Raw genomic sequence first — 23745 nt, 5'->3', positions numbered from 1 at the left:
TAAAATATTATTGCGTAAAGGTTCGTGAAAAGTATCATTTTTATGTTATCTCACAACTATATGGCAGGCCTATCTCACAACGAACATTGTGATCTAAAACAGGATAGAAGTAGAACCCTATGACCCGTTTGGATGTTAAGATGATCTCATCTCAACATCTAAATATTACTCAAACATAAACACTTCTCAATTTTAAATATTTAATTATTTATCTAATTATTACCTTATCATTACAATTTTTCCAAACTTCTAAACAAAACACAAAAATTTAATTCAACTTTTCTAAATCCCTAAATAAAAATAATATTAAAAAATCTTATTCTAAAAATATTTTAACTTTATACTATTTTTATTCAACTTTTCCACCATTCTTTTTTCAAACCACATAAAAATATCTTAATTCAAATCATTTCACTACTATTTTCAAATTTCTCATCTCATTTTATCTCAACATCCAAATGAGGCAGGTTAGATGGATGGTTGGACTTTTTGAGAGAAGGGTTTGAATTTAGGTCTTTGAAATCTAAATCTTTGTTTGAATCATCTATTAAAATTTAGATTTAACTAGCTAGATCTTAAACTTAAATTTAAAATTACATTAAAAAAGGAATTGACAAGGATTTGAAGTTTAAATCCAAATTCTTCTATCAAACACAATCTAAAATGCAATTCTTATCCGGAGTCTATTGGTGAAACAACCTTTATATATATAGCTGATGAAAAATTATATTGCAAGCTGATATGAATAACACGAATTACACACTATTCATGATATGACATAATTTGATTTTTAAGAGAAATTTAAAATTTAAATATTGCAAATTAAATCGTATCATATCAATAGTGTGGATGGTATAATCTCTCGACCGTCTTTCACATAGAATGACTCATAAGTCAAAGCTGATAAAAACATTTTGTACCTAGCAATTTTAAATTAATGCATATTGACACCTTAGTCGTGATTGTTTTTCTTTTTACAAATAAATTATTTGGTAGCCAAATTGGTATCATGCCATAAAATAATGCTAGTTGGTCCTAAAAGGCTACATATTTTACTCTACTATTATGAAATATTTAATTTTTATTACTTGATTCATTATTTGATGTAATCTAAACCGCTTGATTTTGCATCGAGTAAAGGTGTCTGTCCATCCATGGCTTAGAGGGGAAGAAAAAGAAGTAAAACGTAGATGTGTGTGTGTATATATAAATAGATAGATATTGTAATAAGAACAAGAAGATCAGTATCAATCACTATAAACCAAGCTTAAAAACAATGTTATCAGGTCAGGTGGGTGGGATTGGGAATATGGGAGAAAGATCTGAATAAACTAAAGATTGCCACCTCAATCTTTTAAGTGTGTCATGACATCAGCAATCTGTGCGACCACCTGTATCTTCGCTCTTCATATAAAATTTATTATTATTTTTTTTTCCAACCTTGCGGCTTAGACTACCACGTCTTATCTTTGAAAAATAATCTGTGTAGTTTTAGGGCGTGTATGTCTCTTACATTCCTTTTAAAAATTAGCAATAATACTATAAAAAAATGATTTATTCGTAGGGGTGGCCAAAAGCTCCAACCACTCTAACTCTGTCTGAGCTCCGACTCCATTCGAGCTCTGATGTCACTACTACTACGATTGAGTTGGAGTTTTTAAAAATCGAAATCGGAGTCGGAACCAGAGTTACTCCAACCCTATTTAAAATAAAAAAAATAGATCTATGTAAAACGATGTCGTTCAATTTAATGGAATGTTGTCATTTTATTTACAAGGGGGTCCAAAATGAAGGACTCCCTTTGTTTCGTTCTCACCTCTTCTTGGCACAAAAACTCTCTGTCTCCTCTCTGGTTCAGCTTCTCCAAATCTTCTCTCCCCGTCGCCTGCACCACCGCTAGCCATCGTACAACAACTCTCCCCATTATTTATTGTAAGACTTATATTTTGTTTTAAGGGTTTTTATGTTTGTTAATTGAATGATTTAGGGTTCGAAAATTGTTAAAATTGTTTGTGAAATTTGTTGTTTTCGTGACTTTTGTTGTTGATTTATTGTTTGAATGAGGGGATTTCTATTTTTAGGGTTTTAGTCATGAGATTTGTGGGATTTTGTTTGGGGAAAAATCAATTTGTGCCCTTCAAGCAACGTCTGCTCGATGTTCACTCGAGTGTGGCTCGAGTAAAGATCACACAGATTGTTCGCTCGAACTTTCACTTGAGCAAACATCACCAGATTGTTCGCTCAAGTCTTCACTCAAGCGTGGCTCGAGTGGAAATTCCATTTTTGTATTTTATTTATTTTTAAAACGACAAACACGATTAGTTGTTAAATGACTATTGTTTGTTAATTGTTTCAAATTATTTTCATAGTAAATTATGGATGCTACACCATCTCACTACAATTCTCCACAAGAGGATGACGTACAACCATTTGCATCATCGACAGGTACTTCGGCCCATAGACACACATCTAGAGTAGCTATCTTCTGTGTAAGTAATCAAAGTCCCAATAGATCCGAAAGATGCTGATACACTTAATGAGGAGGAGAAGTTGATTAATGTTAAGGCCGATCGACTAGCACGATGTAATAAAAAAAGGCCGTGGACATGGAAACATTTCACTAAAGTTCTTAGTGATCGTGAGAATCCGCAGGCTCGATATCACTATTGTAGGCAATTATGCGATTGTCATTCGAAGAAGCAAGACACGTCATTATTAATAGCACATCTTACAGGTTGCCAACGGTATGAGATACACAAAGGGTTGGTGGCAACTGATCAGAAAAAGCTGAATTATGAGACTTCTACAGTCACTGATGGTAGTGAGTGGACGTTGTAGAAATTGATTATCACAACCCACTTTATTGACAGTGAGTGGACGTTGCAGAAACGGATTATCGGCTTCAAAATAATTGTTGATCACAAGGGTTCATCCATTGGCAAGAAGATGAATGACTGTATAATAGATTAAGATATTAGAAAAGTGCTTCATATCACGGTTGATAATGCCAATGCGAATGACACTGACATTGATTGGTTTAGGCGGAATACGACGGTAAAAGAGGATATCATTCGTGAGAACCAGTTTATCCATTTTCGATGGTGTGCACATATCATCAACTTCATAGTTTTTTAGGGGTTCAAGGAGGTTGATGATTCCATTATTAAATTCCGGAACCTTGTGATATATGTGAGGACTTCTCCTCAACAGCTTTGCCAGTTTAAAGCAAGAGTCGAACAATTTGAGATCTCATCTTTTAGTATGTTGTAACTGGACGTTCCGACTCGATTGAACTCTACATACATGATATTGGATGTAGCACAGAAGTACAAAACAACATTCGAGCAGATGGAGGTTGAGGATGGGGGCATGAGGTATGCTTTATTGGAGTCAGTTGGGGGGAAAATGGGGCTTAGTGCGCCAGACACAATTGATTGGGTCAATGTCAGATATTTTGTTCAAATTTGTAAGTTATTTTATGATATAACTATGCGGATATCTGGAACAAAATATCCTACTGTGAACATGTACTTTGAGGAGCTCTTAAGGTTTTATGACCACTTGCAACATAGTTGAGCTGGCATTATTGGTTTGTTGAATGCAATGATTATGAGAATGAAATACAAATATAATAAATATTTAGGGGGATGTGGATAGGGCTGAGGAAAAATCTAAAAATCTGACTTTGATAAGTCAGAGTTTTTTTGACCAAAAAAGTCAGAGTCGGAATCGGAGTCGGAGGTGGCGATATACCGACTCCGATATTGTACTTATTTTATAAAAATATATTTATTTTTTATATATTAATCATATATATTTTATATAACTATAACTTATATAGTTAATTAAATTCAATAATATACTAGTATGAGGAAATTATTATAACATAATATGCTTATACTATAATACAAATTGACTAAATTCACTAATAATAGTTTAGTATATATAAACACCATACTATTAACTATTACTACCATGTAACACTAATGCATAATAATATGTAATACTAATTATATCATAACTAATGTATAATAACATTTAATACAAATGTATTGTGTATAAACACAAATATATAACTTTATAATAACATGTAATACTAATATATAATAATTAAAATATAATAACATGTACTAGTAATGTATAATAATCAATGTATAATAACATGTAATACTAATGTATAAACATTAAATATAATAACATGTATAATAACAATAATTAGTACAACTCGACGTTTTACTGGGATGATACACATGCACATAGTTCAAATTTATTGTGGTTACGACGGTATCCTCAAAACCATGCATCGAGAAATATTATGCAGTGTAAGTCTGAGCTTGAGCGTTACTTTATGGAAGATGTTGAGGTACCTAGTGAAACATTTCAGATATTAACTTGATGAAAGGTGAATTATGGCAAGTTTCCAGTCCTTTTCAAATAGTCAGGAATGTACTAGCCATTTCTATCACTACGGTTGCCTTTAAGTTGACGTTTAGCACTGAAGGTAGTGTCTTGGATGCTTATTGGAGTTCATTGCCTCCGACCACTGTTGAGACCCTTGTTTGCATACAGAACTGGTTAAGTTCAAAGCCCATGGGAGTAGATATCGTTGATGCTGACAGCTATAGGCTTGAATTAGGTAACTTTATGATTTTAAATGATTATTTACATAATTTTGATTTATAATTTATATGATTTTGCAGACCTAGTTGTGAAATCTAGACTAATTGTGGATACTAAGACAGAAGCACCATTGGATGGAGAACCCCCTGACCCCTTTATTGGTGAGAAACTCAATAACATCATGCAAAACTTGTCAGAGTTAAAGGTGTAGGTGAGTTCATAATGTAAATGTGTTCTATTTATGTCATGTATCACTTGGCTTATGGTTTAAAAATTTATATTTAAATGACTAAATAAAAGATAGCACATCTGATCAGTAAAACTTCACGCAGGAAATCAGTGATCACTATCGAGTCATCGACTAAAATTTATGAACTGTCAGGACTGATGCGGGACTAGACTATTTAAATCAAATCCAAATTATTATTTATATTTTGGTGCTGTAAATTTGACTTTATTGCGAATTTGTAGTTAAGAATTTAAATTTATCGTTTGCACTTTGCACACATTAAATCACCTATTTTTGTGTTATACGTGATTTAGTCATTGCACACAGTATTTTAAAATTTTATTTTTATTTTTTACATTATTTTGTCTTTTTTTAAATAGGGGTTGATTTCAGATTGAGATTTCGATACTGGGATGTGCGCCCAAACCCAATCTGAGTAGGGCAAAGCCCACTCCAACTTTGATCAGAGCTCTGAGCTTCGATTGAAGTCAGAGGACATTTGGACCTTGGACCCCAGTCGGAGGTGAGCATTCTGACTCCGTCGGAATTAGAGCTCACCCCTATTTCTTCGTAACTTTCTCATGATCAAGTTTACTTTTTCTCAAATGTGCTACAGGAGATTTGCATGCCCTAAACATATAGCAATATTCTTGATTTTTTTATTAAACAAATCTCTCAATTAATTTTTTTCGAAGAATTTAATTTATTTTTTTAATTTTCACTGTTTAAATTCTGAAAACATAGTAAAGAAATTAGTTCTTTTCTACGATTTTTGAATTTTTATAAATAATTTTTGAATTTTAATGTTTCTTATATTTTTAAAAAAAATTAAGTTTTACATTTTTTTAAACTTTATATATATATATATATATATATATTTTTATAATCTTTAGATTTCTTAATTTGCTTATCAAGCATGATAGTTATGTCAATTTTCTTATAAAGGGGTAATTGCAAGTTTTTTATAGTACTAGAGAGGTTACTCTAAGACTACGTTTGTATGTTGAGCTGAGTTCAGCTCTTTATGAATAGTAATGAGTTTAGTAGTGGAGGAAATTATGTGAGGCTTATCTAAATTGAGTTTAAAGTGTGTTTAGATGAGTTTAGTACTTTTTATGAGAATTTGGAAAAGGTTGTGTGTTCCACATATAAATATGTGTTAAGTTGAAAAAGATTGTAGGTCTCACATGCAAGGAGATTTTGAGTTGAGATGAGTTTAGTAATTTAAGAGTTGGGTGTTTGAATGTTAGACTCAACTTAAAATTAGACTGAGCTCAGCTGAGTCTTGCAACTAAACGCAGCCTAAAACTTAATAGTTTAGGTTCAGTGGCAATTTAGAAAATAATTTTAAGAATATTCTGAAGTTTTATATTAGAGTAACGTTAAATATAGTTTTAAGATATATAAGTCTCACACACTCATTATGAAAAAAGGTAGAGTCCATCATTAAAAAAATGAGTTTCATGTGAGTTGCATTTTTACCCATTATTATTAAAGGGAGTTAATTTGTCTTTATATTAACTAGTTCGATTTTCTTAATTTTAAATTCGAAATTCTTATTGCTAATAACTCATACATAAAGTTATGAGTCTTAGTAAGCTTGAGGTGCAGATTTGTTCGTGAGCTTAAAAAAAAAAAAAAAAAAACCTCTCGCATGCGAAGCGAGCGCTCTACCATATGAGCTACACCCCCGCGCCGATGTCCCTTGTGCACTTGTTTTACTCAACCTCTTAAAGTGCGTTATTTTTAAACGGATTTTCAGAATAATATAGTAATCCAAAATAAGCTAAAAAGGCATAAAAAGAACCTGCTTCCAAGTTCCCTGTCATTGACCGTGGATCTTGCATCAATCTAAAATGCTCCCCACATGTCACTGCAAAAATGATTATTTAGCCTATATATAGAGAGAGAATGTTTGACAACCGAATGCTCTTAATTTTAAGATTGAAAAAATACTTGTTGCAAGCGTCTGGTGTAAACAGTGTGCAAACAGAACTGACGTGCAGAGAGACGACCTAAGGAGGGAGAGGTAGAGAGCGCTGATGAGAGAGTTGATGAGAGAGAACATGTGCGTTTAGAGAAAAGAATAAACAATTCATTTTAAATTTGACGTGATATGGACGACTGCACGTCGGTTGTATCTATCGACTGTATATAGAAGAACTGTTTAAGATTAAATCTATTCATCATTCATTTTCTTATCATCCTATGATGTGATATGAGATGAAAGATTCATAAGTGAAATATAATAAATAGTCTCAAATAATCTAATGTCATATCGTGAGATGATAAATAACATTACTCTAATTTTAATAATGAATTTAATATTCTCTTGCTTCTCTGTCACTTTGCTTTAAGTCTTAAAATATATTAGTCTCGCATAATTTATGTTAAATCTGACTCACTTGAAAAAATTATCATTCAATAACATATTTCAATTTTTTTCAAATTGAGTAGGCGAAATTTATATATTCTAAGATTATATCTAATATTATTATATATAATGACAAAAGATAAATGATATTTATAATCATAAAATGCGCAAACGTCGTATTTTTTTAAAAAAAGATAATTAAATATAAGATTTATATGAAAAAATTTAATTTTAATTAATGAATCGTAACCCTACTCTCTTAAAAAAAATATACGATGGTTACAGAGTCTATCTAATATTTACTCATACGTCATTTACTCATATGTCATTTACTCGTATTTTGGAGCAGTGCTACCCATAAGCCTCACACCCTGCACACCTACTTAAAAATATATCATTTTATTTTTTTATCTTATTTTATTTATAAACATGTTTAGAATTATTTCTATTATGTAAGTAAAAAAATAAAATAACATATTTTTAAATGAATGTACAGAATGTAGCCTTATGTTTAGAATTTTTCTATTATATATATAGTTGCGTAAAAGCATCACATTGATCTGATGTCGAAATTCGCGGACAAAGCGTGGAATGCAAAACACATTTCGTATAAAGCAAATGCAAGCGACGAGGAACCAACCTCTCTCCATGCTCGCTAAGCCGAACAGAAAGTCCAAACCTGGCCGAAAAGAACGCAGTCCAACGGCAGCCTTCTCTCACCTTTTTGACGGAATTTTCACACGGAATCTTCCAACACCCTTCGCCTTTCAATTCGCTTACCTGTAAGCGGGACTTGGAGTCCGTTTATGGTGTTGAATTTCCCCGGAATTTAGTCGACTCAATGTATAACTGAGTTGATTGAATTCTAGCTTGTGGTAGACGATGGATGCTGAAGCGGAGAAAGTCTATGTTGCAGTCGGAAATGATATCGAAGATGGATTTAGGACCTTGGAGTGGACGCTTAGAAAATGGAATTCTCAACCAATCTCCGTCGTCGTTCTCCATGTTACTGCCAACGTCTACCCAGATTTTGTTTACACACCATGTGAGATTACTCGGATTTCTTTCAGTTTTCTTTGCGTTTGTGAATTGTTCTGAACTTCTGAGATTAACTCTTGTTAGTTTCATGTTTCCGTTTCAGTTGGGAAACTACCTGCAAGTGTTGTGTCTGAGGAGAAACTAGAAGTTATTCAGAAATATGAACGAGAAAAGATTGAGAAGTTGCTTTCCAATTATATAAATTTCTGCGGCAAGGTTTCATTCTTTTTTGTTTCTCTGATAGCTTGCTGGGATTTCCGATGTTTTTGCTATAAAAAAAATTAACAATCTTTAACGGTTTTCAGAATTTTCCTTTCGTTCATAGGTAAAGTGTGAGATATTGAAAGTCGAGAAACATGATGAACCCATACAGAGGCTCATCCTAGATTTGATTTCTCGCCTCCAAATAACCAAATTAGTCATGGGGTTCACATTCATGAAGTCCTCGTCGTGGTATGCATTTCTGATTTCAATTTCATGTTTTGGATATTGCTTGCTGAATGCTTGATTTTTTATATCCCATTATTGATTGACCAATCTCTGTTTTTTTCCTTTCTGGTTTAACCTCAATAGGAAATCGAAGGGCATGATTAGTGGGTCGTTTTTCATTCATCAGCACAAGCCGGATTTTTGCGAGTTTTACATAATTTGTGGAGGAAAGCAGGTGTTCCTTAGAGGACAAAAGGATCAGGAAGAAATCATGGAGGACGATCAAGGAGGTACGGTTGCAAGAATGAGAGATAAGTCTTCTCTCAAAAGTTGGGTAGGGAGATTGATGTTCTCCGATCAAACAAATCCCCCAGAAAGAAATTCTCGCTACTCACCTACTTCATCATCAAATTTGGAACCACCCAGTTCACAAAATCAGTGGGAGATTCATGTCCAAGAAATTGAGAGTTATTTCCAGCAGCTGTTGTCTTCAGATTTGGATGCAGATGATCCTGCCCAGGAGAATGAGAGATTCCAAGCTAGCCCAGCAGAATCTGAGAACACTGATTCCACCATGGTAACTAAAAATATCATAGATATTTTTTCTTTCGCAATTTGTGGCTGTATTTAATACTGTTCATTCAGCTGCAAGTACTGTTTTTGTTTCGATCGGACTAGGGAGTAGGTTTATGAAAATGATGTTTTTGGTCACCAAGTCCATTTTCACTTCTGGATTTACTGTACATAAATACTATTTATTCTTACATCTCATACTTATAATTTTTTTTATAAAAAAATATTTTTATAAAATATGAAATTAATTTTCACGTAGAGTGTGAGATAGTAAATAGTAATTAATTAGAAGATGCCCACTTTGCTTATCCTTATTTTTACTTGGGTTACTCTGCTGGCAGTGTGACAGTGATGGTATACGTGGGTGTGGTTCGAGCGGACCAAGGCCATTTTCCATGTTCTGTCTCTTTCTAGTTGTCAGTTTCGATACCATTTCATAGTTACATTGATTCTTTACTAAATATACATTGGCATTTTTATCAGAGTCCCGAAGAAAAAATCGAATCTCTAAGGAGTAAAATCAGTCAAGTCCAGCAGGAAGTTGAGTTGAAGAGAAAGGAAGCCAAGGACAACCTTGAAAGGCATGCAAAAGCTGAACGGGTCCTTTCTTTATGCATTCCACGGGTAATACAAGCTCTTAGTTGCTATATTTTGAGCGCTTGATTTTATCTTGGTTTCTCAGAAAAAACCATGAATCTGCCTGTCCTTTCATTTTGATGCAGGCTGAAGAACTTGAAGCTTGGATAAAAGAGGAGGTTAAGAATCGATCAGAGTTGGAGAAAAGATTAGACGCAGAAAAGGAACACATGAACGAAGTAATAATCGACATTGAAGAAAGCAAGAAGAGGCTAAGTTCCATGATACAGCTCCAAACCGAGCTCTCGAACAAGCTGCAGATTTCCACATTGGCAAAGTCACACGCCGAGGCCCAACTGGAAAAGGCAGTGGTGACGAGGGCAGAGATGGTGAGGGAAATCGAGGAATTTCGGAGACAGAGAGATGTGTTCAATAGAAGGATCGAGTTTTGCAAAGAAAAAGATGCCATTGGAATGGTTTCAAAGCTTAATGGAGTGAGCTGTGGTTACAGAGAGTACACGTCCGAGGAGATCAGATTGGCAACGGATAACTTTTCGGAGAGTAAGAGATTGAAATCTGGAGGGGACTGGACGAATTTGTATAGAGGGCGTATGAAGCATGGCACAGTTGTAATCAAGCTGCTGAGTTCGAGCTGTGAGCTATCCGATGCAGCTTTCCAAGCTAAGGTACCATTCAACGTGTCTTTTATACTTTTCACATGAAAAATCATAAATTTCTTTTATGTTGGACCTCATTACTCTTCAAAAAGAGATTTGCGCACCCTAGCGTTACTATGCATGAAAATACATTATAAACAAACGAGAAATTAAAACTAATAACATTATATATTATTAAAATTAACTAATTTCAGCCAATGGCCCCACATCTCTCACGAGGGATAATCGGAGAAGATAAAAAGATTTTATAAAAATATACTCACAAATTGACGTGGTTTGATGTGGTACGTTAGAAGAGAGGAGGATATTCTGTTAATTTGCTAGAAATATTCTAATTCCCAAAGTGTTTTATTTATTTATGGGTTTGACTGAACATTAAAGACTCCCTGTTTGTGTAGGTGGATCTACTTGGCCATCTTAGACACCCGCATTTGGTAGCAATGGTTGGCCTGTGCTCTGAGTTAAAATGCCTTGTGTTTGAATACATGCACAATGGCAACTTAAGGGACATCTTATCTCCCTCCAGCAGAAGCTCTAGGAGAAGAAATAATCAGGTCCTTCAATGGCATGACCGGATCCGCATTGCGATCCAGGTTTGCTCCGGCTTGGGCTTCCTCCATACGGCACAGCCCAAGCCCATGATTCATGGACACCTAGCCCCCTCTAACATACTCCTTGATTACCATCATGTGGCGAAGATTAGTAGTTATGGGCTCTCACAAGCCCATAATGAATGCGAGAAGTGGTTGGACATTCGGGCTTTTGGGGCCGTAATGCTACATCTTCTCACTGGGAGAAATTGGGCTGAATTAGTTGAGGAGACGCCGACAACAGAAAGGGCAGCCTCGGCCCAGTTTCTGGATGAGATGGTCGTAGATTGGCCGTTGGATGTGGCGGAGGAGTTTGCAGGTTTAGCAACGAGGTGCTTGTCCGTTAACCGTGAGCTCGAGACAGACCTAAGCATTACAAGGGTAATGGAACAGCTAAATAAGATTAAGAACAAGGCAAATGATGTAATGGAAAGAGGAGAATCTGAGGCAGTGATGAATGGAGGTGTTGATGAAGCAGATCCATGCGATGCTCCCAAAGTTTTCCTCTGCCCCATTTATCAGGTTTTTGCCCTCCTAACCATTTTGGACTTTTTTTCAAATCAATTTCATCAGAAAACAAAAAAAATAGGCTTAGAAGTTCAGATGAAGTTTGGGCCTATTCTGGGCCCAAGTTTGATTGATGGGACCTTCTCAAATATCTACTTCAAGAGTAGAAAAAATGTTTAAATCCCCTTAATTTATAATTTTGTTTTAATAAAATAAATAAATAAATATATTTTTGGTGTAGGATATAATGAAGAACCCACACGTGGCAGCAGATGGATTTTCGTATGAGCTAGAAGCCATAGAGGAATGGCTGGCAACGGGGCACAATACTTCACCAATGACAAACTTGCGACTCGAGCGCACACAGCTTACACCTAATCACACCCTACGTTCACTCATTCAGGATTGGCAAAGTAAAAGATCAACAACTGCCTCCCGACTACACTAATTTCTTTTGTATTTGTACCAAACAATGAGTAAATTAAATTTTTTTTTTCTTTTTCTTTTTTGGGTTCCCTCTTTGTAATGGGATTGGGATTGGGATTGGGATTGCTCATGAATTTGAAGCAAGATGTTTACCACCATTTAAAAAAAAAAGAAAGATAAATGATACTTTATAGTCTCACGATATGCAAGTCCTGCGCGCTTTTTTGAAAAAAGCGAGTAAATCTAAAACCCACGTGAAAAAAATCATTTTTTTTAACGGCGAATCTTACTTTTTTCAAAGGAGAATCGCAGAACTTGAACACCCTTGAACTATATCTAGCATTACTAAAAGCAAAACAAATTCAGGAATTGATAGATAATGTTACATCAATGCAGTAAGATGGAAGTATAGTATATAACAATTTTATTTTTTAATATAAGGATAGAACACAACATGAAGAAATCCTGATAAACTTCCCAAATATAGAACTCGCTAGCTCTTTGAAAGAGTGTTTTGATTGTTGATACAATTTGCAGCGAATCCTGTTTGTTTGTGTCGATTACAACAGCATTTGACAAGAAGTGAAACTTCAGATTACCTGTAGGAAGAAGACAATGATATGTATATAGAGCTATCCTATATCTTGGTTTCTGCTGTACCATCTCCAAACACTACTGCTTCCCCAACCCCAAAGAAAAATCCAGGGAGTGGTCTCCAAGCAGAGATATTTCCTAGGTGCTTGACTGATAATTCTATTGTGTGCCAATCACACTCCCAAACACTTTCCCCAGCAAAAACACTTGGCAACTTTTCTTGGAAGGGCATAGTCTGAGAGAAATGAGGGGTCAGTTGCAATTTCTTCAGCCCGAGACCATATATATACCCCCCTTTCTTGTCGGCTGCCGGGGACGGTGTTGTCCAATACTAATGCCACCAACAGTGTCACCACCATGTTCATAGACAAAAGTGCGTTTAATGCAAAATCAAGCTGAAACATATCCAATGAGGAAGATGATGGATCAGCTCTTCTTTCTCATCAGGAAAGAGGGAAACAAAAAAATAAATGAATGCTTAACACAAAACTCTCTCTCTCTCCCTCTCCCTCTTTGTGTTTCTTCCACAAAAACCATTGTTTTGTCACATATATAGAATCCTTTGCATGCATAGTAGAAGTCTTCTATTCTACCCGGGCAATCCAAATCAAGTTGGCATAAAAGTTTTTCCTATTTATGGGACATTATACTTGATGTTAGTACTTTGAAACTAATGAACTTATTTATTTAACATAACTCTAGGATTTAACAGATGGCTTTCATTCATATAATCACTTTAAGGGTCATAAATAAATAAGATTACTCGATAAGCTATTCGAGATCAATACAACCAAACTCAAATCTGGCTTGGTTTGTTTATCAAATGAGTCATTCCTGAACACAAAATTATGACAGATTATTAATTAATACAAGCTGTATAAAACTAAATCCAACTTTATAAGCTCGTATAATTTGGTATTTATTTATTTTTTATAATTTAACTGTAGAATATCTTAAATACATCAAAACATAAAGGGAAAACATAGTCCTAAGACAAGACATCATGCTTAAACTCTTACGAATATAATCATTCATATCTATATATATGGACTGTCAACACAATATCCACACTTTTGACATTGCAAGATTGACTTGCGAGATAGATTTAAAACTAAATTCTCTTGCAAATCTAATCATGCCATTTAGCTAGTGTGGAGGTGCATTCTCCATACCGGATTGCAAGTTGGACTCATATATAAACTACATAAATTATCACAAAAAAATAGAGTTGGTTTGTTAAAATTTGTAGATAAAGTTATAATATATAATATAATTAAACTACTTTGTCAAAATTAGTTAGCTAGTGAACAAGTTTGAACTTCAACGAAACATTTGTAACATAAAATATAAACTTGGCAATGAGATCAGATTTGACTCATGTTCGAATAAAAATTAAATGAATAGGGTTTGACCACACACTACTTGTTCGAACATGTGTCGTTTACACTGCTAATCACACTCTGAAGAGAATTTTTTCTCTTTTTCCTTTTGAAGGGTAACCTGACTCAATTTGCTACACTCGAAATGCCGAGCATTATAGTTCCATTAGAATCAAAAAAGGAAAAAGAGCAACTTACTTGTTTACTGCCAGTGTGGATTGGTCCATTTGAAGCTGCTGCATAAGGAACAAAATAACTTGGCAGTATCAACCTGGATTCAGGTTGATACTGTTGGAAATAGGCAGGGGTAGATAAACCAAGAAACAATGACACACCAACTATTGTAATGTTTCTAAAACTTGCTGTCTGGCTATATTGCAAAGTCGATAGACCCAAGGCCACAATAAGGGCCCACATGAAGCACAGTACGGAAGCAGCCAATGCCTGTGGTATAGAGGCAAGAAGTGCACCCACTTTTCCTACCAAATACAAGTGAAGAGATCAATGCAATTAATCCAAATTAAAATACAACAGAAAGTAATCACGGATAAATGATAATAAGCAAGGTAAATTTGTTGACACAGGATAAAAAAAATCCAATCTGGATATGGAGACTCTTATACTTTATCTCAGCTATCAAACGTGACAGATTGGCTTGGATGTGTTCTGGTCTCTCCTGATTATGGTCTAAGCCACACATTTATATACATATCATGCCAATCTTTAGGCCTCATGAGGATGTACCTGTGGAAGGATTTCGGCCTCAATCATGGGTTTTTTTTCCTTGGATAAGTTTATAATGCGTTACCTACAAACGAGAAGAGGATCAAGAAAACTGCCCCAACTTCCACCACCCTTCTACTTGCCACCTTTGTTATGTCTATTGTATGAACATTTTCGGTCAAGGTTGATGACCCAGTTCCAGAGCCCCAAAGTCCAGCCAATATGCTACAGAAGCCCTCCATTGCAATTCCTCTACTTACGATTCCTGGAGTGGGAGGCTTTGAATTAACTTGCAGAGATGCAGAGTGATATGTTCCAACCTGGTTTGGTTTGTTGCACCATTTGCATCAGTGTATTAAAAATAATTCCATCTCTATGTTTATTTAGTGCCCTATAAAGAAATATTTCCTAAACATAAGAATGGAGACTTTGCATCTTCTATTTTTCTACTTTCTTCAGTAAATGAAGTCCCATGAGTTTCATCACATCAGGAAGTCATGCATCATTAAACACTTCCAAATTCCCCTAAAAGAGATGGATTTCAATTGTAGCACTATTATAGAATGGTGAGATACCCGTACTATGGCTGAGACTGTTATAATTGCAGAAAAAATGCCCTTTTCCCCATCAACCCCCAAAGAAATAAATTTGTGTGCACTTGAATTGTAAACTACTAACCGAATCCACTGATGCGACCAGCGAAACTATAATCATGATCATGGAAGTCCTTAAATGGAAAATGGGGATACCCCACTGAAAAGGGTAGGGAATTCTGACCCACGCAGCAGCTCTCCATGCATTTGAAACGTCAGTTCTGCAATGCTTCATGGTGTATGCATGCTTTCTACACGCATCGATTAAGATGTTGGAACTGGGTATATCTGGGCTGCAGCCTTTGTAATTGTATGCTCCACCAGCTGTCAAAAAGAATGCATATGTCCATATAAGCATAATGCTCAGTGGAACCTGCAATGTTTGATGTAGTTTGGTAAGATTAATTGAGTAATAACCATGGTCACCAAAACACATTTGCCTCATCAACTAAAAAAATAATAGAAAAGAACTACATAACTACGAAAGGCTTCTATTGGAGGCATGAATTGTTTAGGTTTCAGCACTGCATTTAAAATCATCATCATGATATGGACCAATCAATCTTTAGGTAGAATGTGTTGTGCCATAGTAGGTTTCTTTCATTCGCTTGATGTAGCTAGAACCATAGTAGGCAACCATCTAAGACTAAAGCCTTATCCAGAAATTGTACTAGAGCCAGAGTCACTCAATTTTTGAAAGCAATCCCTATTTACAGGATTTACATTTCTACACTTTGATGAGAAACAGAGAAAGTACTACTTCAGTCTACAATTCCTATTCCTTTCATGCCTAGAAAACTCAATTAATAGAACGATCTAATATTAGAGTCTCGGTCAACATTCAATGGGATGCATGGAAGGAAAGACCATGCTGTGGCAGTTTTAACCTGGTTTATTTGGACAAGAAAACATATAACGATGTTCTTATTAAAATTGTCCTGATCTGGTTGGAGTATATCTTCTAGACCTCACTGCCCAATCCATTAAAAATGAAAAAGCTCACAAATTTACTTCTTTGTTTGTCATTATAATTTATTACAACTTCATACACTTAGTTCTACTCTTAGTTGGGGCAAGGTACACCAAATTACTCAGTCACCAATTCCTATTTCTTTCATGCTAGGGAAACTCGATTAAGATTGATCTAAAATGGGAATTTTAGTCAACCTTCAACAGGATACATAAGAAGAAAGGCCATGCTCATGGCAGTTCTAAACTCTACAACTAAATTGTCCTGATTCGGCTGAAGTGTATCTCCCAGGACCATGAATGGACGATGGAGGTCAAGACTTCATTTTTCAATACTTTCCTCCTTTGGACAGCTTCTATAGACTTCAATGGGCCTAACTTCCATGATTTTCTTGTATATTTTTCTATTTATAGATTTTTTGTACATGGATTGCTTATTTTGCTTTTAAATGAGATTTTTATTACTTATTAAAAATATCTCCTACCTTGCCATGATAAAAGGTAAGAAGCATACCGCATAAATCCGAAATATATGGTTCCCAAATATGGATATTCCACGAAGGTACTGAAAAGAGTAAAAGTGCAACAGTAAGTGGTTTGAATACTTTGCAAAAACCATTTAAATGAATTAAGAAGAAAAAAACACCTCTTCTTCATTATAATCACTATCTGGAACAAATCTAAGGTAGAACTCCGTAATATATAGGCCTACTTAGAAATGAAACACCTAAATTCATAATAACTGCTCGAAAATCACTTACCAGGGCAAATACAAGAAGCAAGAGTATCTGTGGAATGCTGATTTCCACACAACTACCAGCTTGTGGAAACCCATAGCTAAAAAAGGCTAGACCTACTGCAGCAACAGTTGGTGCGACCACAATTGGGTTAATCAACCTGCAACGTATTCTTATTTATATGAATAATTTGGGAGCTTTTCTTTTCCAAATTTTCTATTTACTTCGATCACATGGAATCATTAGAACTATGAATGTACTGAGATATTTGCCAAATTGCCCATGTGAAAAGGAAGTTGAACATGATAGAAACTACATCTTAAAAGGTGTATTACGTTCTCATTAGTGGAGTATGACAGAACTCAAGAGTGGCAGAACTGATGCAATCAAGAAAGTGGATTTTTTTTCACAATACTTTTTAAAAATGTTTTTAAACAAGCATCAAATTTTGGGACAGTGACAACGAAGATGCCCTTTGATTTACCTTAAAAGAAGGGACATCAAACCACTGAACCCCAAAATGCTCTGAAATATTGAACCAACAATTATTGCCCCTTGCAGTTCCCTCATTATGTGCCTGAATTTCTGCAGTAAATGATACATTGAAACTAAAGGATGACTGGCATCCAACTGGAAAACATAGACATCCATTAATCTGATTCTTTGACTTGCAAATAAGCTTGCTATTATAAGAAAAAAAAAATATCATCAATGTATTTACAACATGCTTCAACAGAAAAATCATCTCGCTGATGCCTAGTTATTCATATCCAACTAGAAAGGTTTTCATCATCACGAGTGCCCTGGACATTTTTGTCCTAAACCTCGTGGGAAGTAAAAATGTCTTATAAACGCCAAACTTTTATCTGGAATTAAAAATGATCAGGGTGTTCCTTGCAAAGCTATAAAAGCTTACAGCTGATTGAATGAAACGTTTAATGGTTCGTATGAACTTACATTTTCTGTAAGATTTCGATACTCCCGAGCATTCATGACTACTAACGCCGGGGCCAGATATACAAATGAGCTCCCTTGAACTAAAGGAAGTCGGGTTCCAAAGTAGGAGTGTAGTATTGTAGTAATACCAGAAACCAGCAGCATCGTTGAAATCACAGTAGCAGTATCCTTCTGTCATGGTTTATGCATACATAAGTACCATCGACCTATTAAATTGAGGAATAGACATTAAAGGAACATAACATGCTTACATCCGTTCCGCCCATGGCCGGTACAATTATCAAGGGGATGAATATTAGTGAACCAGCCAAAGATAAATAGTGCTGCAGGCCATAATATACCGACGGTGCTGCAATTAAATAACCGGATTAGAAGCAGAAAATGGTACTCAATTCTAGCAAGTCACTCCAGAAGGATTCAAGTACCCCAACTCAAGTCTTCCAAAGATGTCAAACGGAAGAGAACAGTTTTCTGGCTACATAAAGAAGAATACACACTCACGCGCGCACACATACACGGATATATATATATATATATATAGAGAGAGAGAGAGAGAGAGAGAGAGAGAGAGTCCATTAGCCTTACTCCAAAACTTCGTTGTAATCTATATACAACCATTTCATCCCAAAAGAAACACATCAAGTTAGTGAAAATACGAACCAAAACCAGGATTCTCTCTGATCCCATAATTCATTCCCGAAAGCCTTTGCCACCCTCCTTGAGAAAATTCTTCACCATAAGGAACATCGATTTTCTCATCTCTTTCAGATACACCATCCTCTTTCTTTGGCTCAGCCGCTGGAGCAACTTCCGGGACTTCGTTTCTGTGCCCATTCCCATTCCCATTCGCAATTCCATGCGCATTCCCATGCCGACTCCCACTTGCATTCAGACCAACTTTCCTCTCATCGACTTTAGTCTCGTCCCTAGTCCTCCTCCTCTGATTTTCATTCTTCCCAGTTCCATCCCTCTCATTCTTCACCACAGGTTCGATTTCAATCCCTCGGCTGGGCCTGGTCCGGCCCAGAACCGGATCGATCTCTATTTTCGGCGACGTCCCGCCGTTTCCAGAGTCAAGGCCGTTCTCCAAATCAAACAAAGCACTATCATTCTTTTCACTGGCACTAGTCTCAGTGCCCCCAGAATAACCAGAGACAAAGCCAGTCCTCTTGGCCCAAGATCTCAGTTCATTGGGGTTGTGATCGATTCTTGGCACAAACGGCTCCACCTTTGGATTTGGAAGCACAGAGCCAAGTCTAGTCGTACCACCACCCTTCACTCTCTCGACCTTACCAAGGGAGTCTGAGCTCGACCCAGGTTTCATTTGAATTATTCCTCAAATGGTACCAGCTTTCCAGGAAAATCAACCAGGAGCAAAGAATTAAACCCACTTCGTCCCTTACAAGAGAACAGAGCTAAAACATAAAAAAGAAATTAAAAAACAGGGAAAAAAAAGTTCTTTGAAAGAGTGAAAGAGACAGATCAGAGTAGAAGCAAAGCAAACACAGGGGATTGGATAGCGAAGGTGTCAATGAGAGAGGAGCATTATTACATTTTATGATTTGGCAACTGCCAACGGCAGCTGGTGGGAGGGGAATTGTGAGAGTGAATGAGAGTAACTTCTTGAGGTATCTTTTCAATATTTTCTCGTCTTTTTCACCTTACAACCGTTCGCCATTCCAGAATTTTATGTTTATCCTCTTTCTTAAAGTCTTTTATCCTTATATTTTATTTTCCGTACTCCTTGGAGTCTTCTGAGTGGAAATGTATAGAAAGGGCTTTCTTCCATTTTAAGATGATCTCGTGGCAGATAGCGAGTGTGTGTGCATGAAAAGTGGAAAAGACAATCGATTAGGGGTTAGGTAGGGAGAGGATTGCATGGATAGTACACGTTATCATAATAATACCATGAAAGTTTATAAATCATGGAACCCAAGAGAAATGACAGAGGAAAAATAGATTGATGTTACAAATAGTAATGTGCTATGTAAGTATTAAGTCTTTTTTTTTTGTTAAGAGTGAAATTTTTTATATAAATATTATATTTATTTATATTAAGATATAAAATAAATAATAAAATTTATATATTTTCATTAATTTTAAATTTTAAAATAAATAGAAATGTTACATAATATTAGAGTAGATGTCCTGAATTTAAATCTTAACTCTATATTACATCAAATTTAATTAAATATTCAACGTATTAGACTTACTCGTTAAAAAAAAATCTATTCCACACATAAAAAAATATTAAAATATAAAATAAATAATAAAATTTATAACTAGAATTATATATTTAAAAAAGTCTTCAGTTAGTTTGACTCTGGGCTGTTTAGCTTAAAAAAATTGAAGTGAACTATTATTTAATAGCATTGTTGGATCAGGGCTCATGCAAATTATTCTGGTCAAGACTAGTGAGAAATAGATAAGATGGTTGGCGGGCAGTTTTTTTTTTTTTTTTGTGTGTAAGTACTAGTATATATTAAGCTGAGAGAGAAGTACGTAGCTTTCAATATTTAGGAGGTTGTTCTGTACATTTAGTAGGAAAATCACATTTCCACCTCCATGTCCCTACTCTCTTTGTGCGACTCCCATGGTTTACCAACTTGATTTACCTCCCTCGACTCGGATTCACATGATGTTTCACATTTCTTGCCTCAAGCGAAAACTTAGGAACCAAATCCAACCAATTCCTACACTTCCACCGGTGGACAAAAATGGAAAAATACAATCGAAACCAGAGCTCATAGTGGACAAACGCCTCATTTGTCGGAAAAATTGACTGGTAACAAAAGTGCTAGTCAAGTGGTTAGGGACAACCTCGGATGACAATATTTGGAAGACTCTTTGGAAAATGAAGGATCACAATGACTCATGTAAAATACATTTTTCTGTAAAATATAAAGAAAGTTGATCAAAAGACCATTCCAATTAATTTTGTATTTTATATTTTTCTCCGCTGCTTTTGTTTACCGGTATTTCATTTCAGCCCCTATCTTCCTCGAAGTGAAGCTGTTCCTCATCGAGTCCATCACCAAAAGCAAGCATTGCTTCAAGTTGTTCTCTCTCCGATTCAAGCATTCCATTGTCCCTACGATTGAGGTAAAGATTTTGAGAATTTTTCCTTCATTGATGCGGTTCTAAGTAGAACTAGGGTATTTGTGCAATCTTCTCTTTCAATCTCTCTATTCTGGACTCTATTCTCTCTCAAATCTAAGATTTTCTAGCATATCTCATAAGTAAGAGGTGCTTCCACATCATTAAATGAAAATCCTAGTTCCCACCATCAACATAATTAAAAACATCGTTTAGTTTAAGTAGCCTTTATCTTAAGGGGCCAGGAAGAGAGTTTGAATAAATTGCATATGTTTCTAGAAATACCCCGGGAAAAGAACAATGACTTCTCCATTGTAGGTGAAACAGCCAATAATTAAAAAAAAAAAAAATGTAGATTACTGTGTTGGGTAACTTTGGAAAATTATAGAAAATATTTCAGAATTAAAAAACCTATTTTTCATCATACTTTCAGCCACCAAATAATTGTTTGGGCTTTGAAGGAAAGGTCCGTATGTCTGGTAACATTAGTGACATCAAAGGATGGAGTTCTTCACACACTAACACACACATCTCTTATTGGATTGAAGTTTTTCAAATTTTTGCATCTCATAATACAAAGTAATGAAATGCAATTGATAAGGAAAATAAAGATATTACAAATGCAACAATGACAAAAATCTTAAGGTTTATATTTCTCTTTTGTTGAGTTTGTGTTGATACTTTGGTGATGCGTAGATATCAATATGGATATGGTTCAGTAGCAGTATAATTGAATGATATATGCAATCCATTAATGTCATGAAGACAATCATCTTTAGGTTGCGTTTGGATTTTGAGTTGAACTCAGTTGAATTGAGTTCTTTATGAATAGTAGTGAGTTGAGTAGTAAATAGAGTCATGTCCATCTAAACTAAGTTTAAAGTGTTTTTTGATATTAAGATGAGTTTAATACTTTTTATAGGAAATTGAAAAAGGTTGTGAATCCCACGTATAAAAATGTTTTAAGTTGAAAAAGGTTATGAGTCTCATGTGTAAGAAGGTTTTGAGTTGTGATGAGTTTAGTAATTTGATAGTTGGGTGTTTAGATGTTAGACTCAGTTTAAAATTAGACTGAACTCAACTGAATTTGAAAACCAAACGCAACTAGCATTCAAAGAATATTATGATGGCTTCGTATCTTGTTGCTACTGTTAGAACTTTGTAGTAAGTCATCTAGAAAATTGTTGCATAATTTATTATTTATTTTGAAGATTGCAATTGCATTTGTGTTTCTAACATATATCCAGCTTTGAAATCTAAAGTCAAAGGAAAAAAAGGCCAGAAAGGAAACCCAGAAAGCTTCTGCAAAGCCTTCAGGGTCTGCTAGTGCAACTAGTGGCATCCCTGCTAGTGCATACAATCCACTGTTGAGAACATTCCATAATTTTGAAGTTCCTCCAACATCCTCTGCTTCGCCTCTTCAAACTAATAGCCATTTCCAAAATATAGATGAGATAGATGAGCATCTTGAGGCTCACTTGTAGCTGGGATTGAGTATAAGCGTTGTACTGGCTATCTGATCATGTCAAGAAAGATTGAATCACTTGCTCAATAGATTGTGCAAATGGGATTTCCACACGAGTTGGCGACAATGGCCCTCGTAACGAATGAAGGAAAAGTATAGCAGTGAGTTAATTGGCTGTTTGAAGGTGGTGAAGAAGCAGAAAATCACTTGGATCAAAACCTTGTAATAGTGATTTGGCATTTAAATTTGGATTAATCTGAAATATGACATAATTATATAACATTATATACGAAAAGATATTGTGAATATCAAAAGATATAAAAATATTGTAAATTTATTGATAATTAGAATAAATATTTGAAATGAATAAAAAATGTTAAAAATAAATATTTAAATGATATAAAAAAAATAGATAAATTGATATATGATCTATTATAAAAATTAATATATAAAATAAAAAAAAAAAATTTTAATAATATATTTTAAAAAATAAGATAAATGCACTAATACTCTTACCTTTTAAGATGACCTCATGGTAGATAGCATGAGTGTGTGTGCATGAAAAGTGGAAAAGACAATCGATTAGGGGTTAGGTAGGGAGAGGACTTGTGGTTAGCACAAGTTATGATAATAATACCATGAAATTTATCAATCATGGGTCCCAAGAGAATTGACAGAGGAAACATAGATTAATGCTGCAAGCAGTAATGTGTTAGGTAAGTATTGTGCTTTTTTTTTTTAAAAGGAGTGTGGTTGATTATTAAAAAATTTAATTTTTTTATATAAATTTTATATTTATTGGTGTTATGAATTTATATATTTTTATCAGTTTAAATTAAGAAATAGATAAAATGGTTGGTGGGTAATTTTATTGCATGTGTAAGTACTGTATATATTAAGCTGAGAGAGAAGTATGTAGCTTTCAATATTTAGGAGGCTATTCATTTGTGTACATTTAGTAGAAAAATCACATTTCCACCTCCATGTCCTTGCTCTCTCTATGTGACTCCATGTGGTTTACCGACTTGATTTACTTCCCTTGGTTAGGATTCACTTGGTGTTTCACGTTTCTTACCTCAAGCGAAAACTTGAGAACCAAATTCAGCCCAATTCCTACACTTCTACCGGTGGACAAAAATGGAAAAATACAATCGGAACCAAAGCTCATAGTGGACAAACGCCTCATTAGCCGA

The 23745-nt window shown here is 35.0% G+C and overlaps 2 protein-coding genes across 3 annotated transcripts; one reads left to right on the top strand and one right to left on the bottom strand.

Moving 5' to 3' along the window:
- Nucleotides 1-7796: 7796 nt before the first annotated feature.
- Nucleotides 7797-12115, top strand: LOC109004792 (putative U-box domain-containing protein 50). The gene is made up of 8 exons (XM_035693596.1): nt 7797-8268; nt 8365-8477; nt 8587-8714; nt 8835-9267; nt 9747-9887; nt 9986-10525; nt 10915-11628; nt 11855-12115. The coding sequence occupies exons 1-8, from the start codon at nt 8106-8108 to the stop codon at nt 12059-12061; spliced, it is 2439 nt and encodes an 812-aa protein (XP_035549489.1). The 5' UTR covers nt 7797-8105; the 3' UTR covers nt 12062-12115.
- Nucleotides 12116-12494: 379 nt separating this feature from the next.
- On the bottom strand, nt 12495-19643 carry LOC109004793 (nucleobase-ascorbate transporter 11-like). 2 transcript variants are annotated; one of them, XM_035693594.1, is made up of 10 exons: nt 18652-19643; nt 18243-18340; nt 17992-18162; nt 17519-17619; nt 17059-17194; nt 16812-16862; nt 15414-15701; nt 14821-15055; nt 14211-14491; nt 12495-13028 (listed from the first exon to the last, which is right to left on the bottom strand). In XM_035693594.1, the coding sequence occupies exons 1-10, from the start codon at nt 19313-19315 to the stop codon at nt 12807-12809; spliced, it is 2247 nt and encodes a 748-aa protein (XP_035549487.1). In that variant the 5' UTR covers nt 19316-19643; the 3' UTR covers nt 12495-12806. The 2 variants fall into 2 exon arrangements, with proteins under 2 accessions (XP_035549487.1, XP_035549488.1); XM_035693595.1 differs by lacking the exon at nt 16812-16862.
- Nucleotides 19644-23745: the final 4102 nt, after the last annotated feature.

The sequence above is a fragment of the Juglans regia genome, chromosome 8 (assembly GCF_001411555.2).
Source record: "Juglans regia cultivar Chandler chromosome 8, Walnut 2.0, whole genome shotgun sequence".
Classification (NCBI taxonomy): domain Eukaryota; kingdom Viridiplantae; phylum Streptophyta; class Magnoliopsida; order Fagales; family Juglandaceae; genus Juglans; species Juglans regia.
This window is presented reverse-complemented; position numbering and strand designations above follow the sequence as displayed.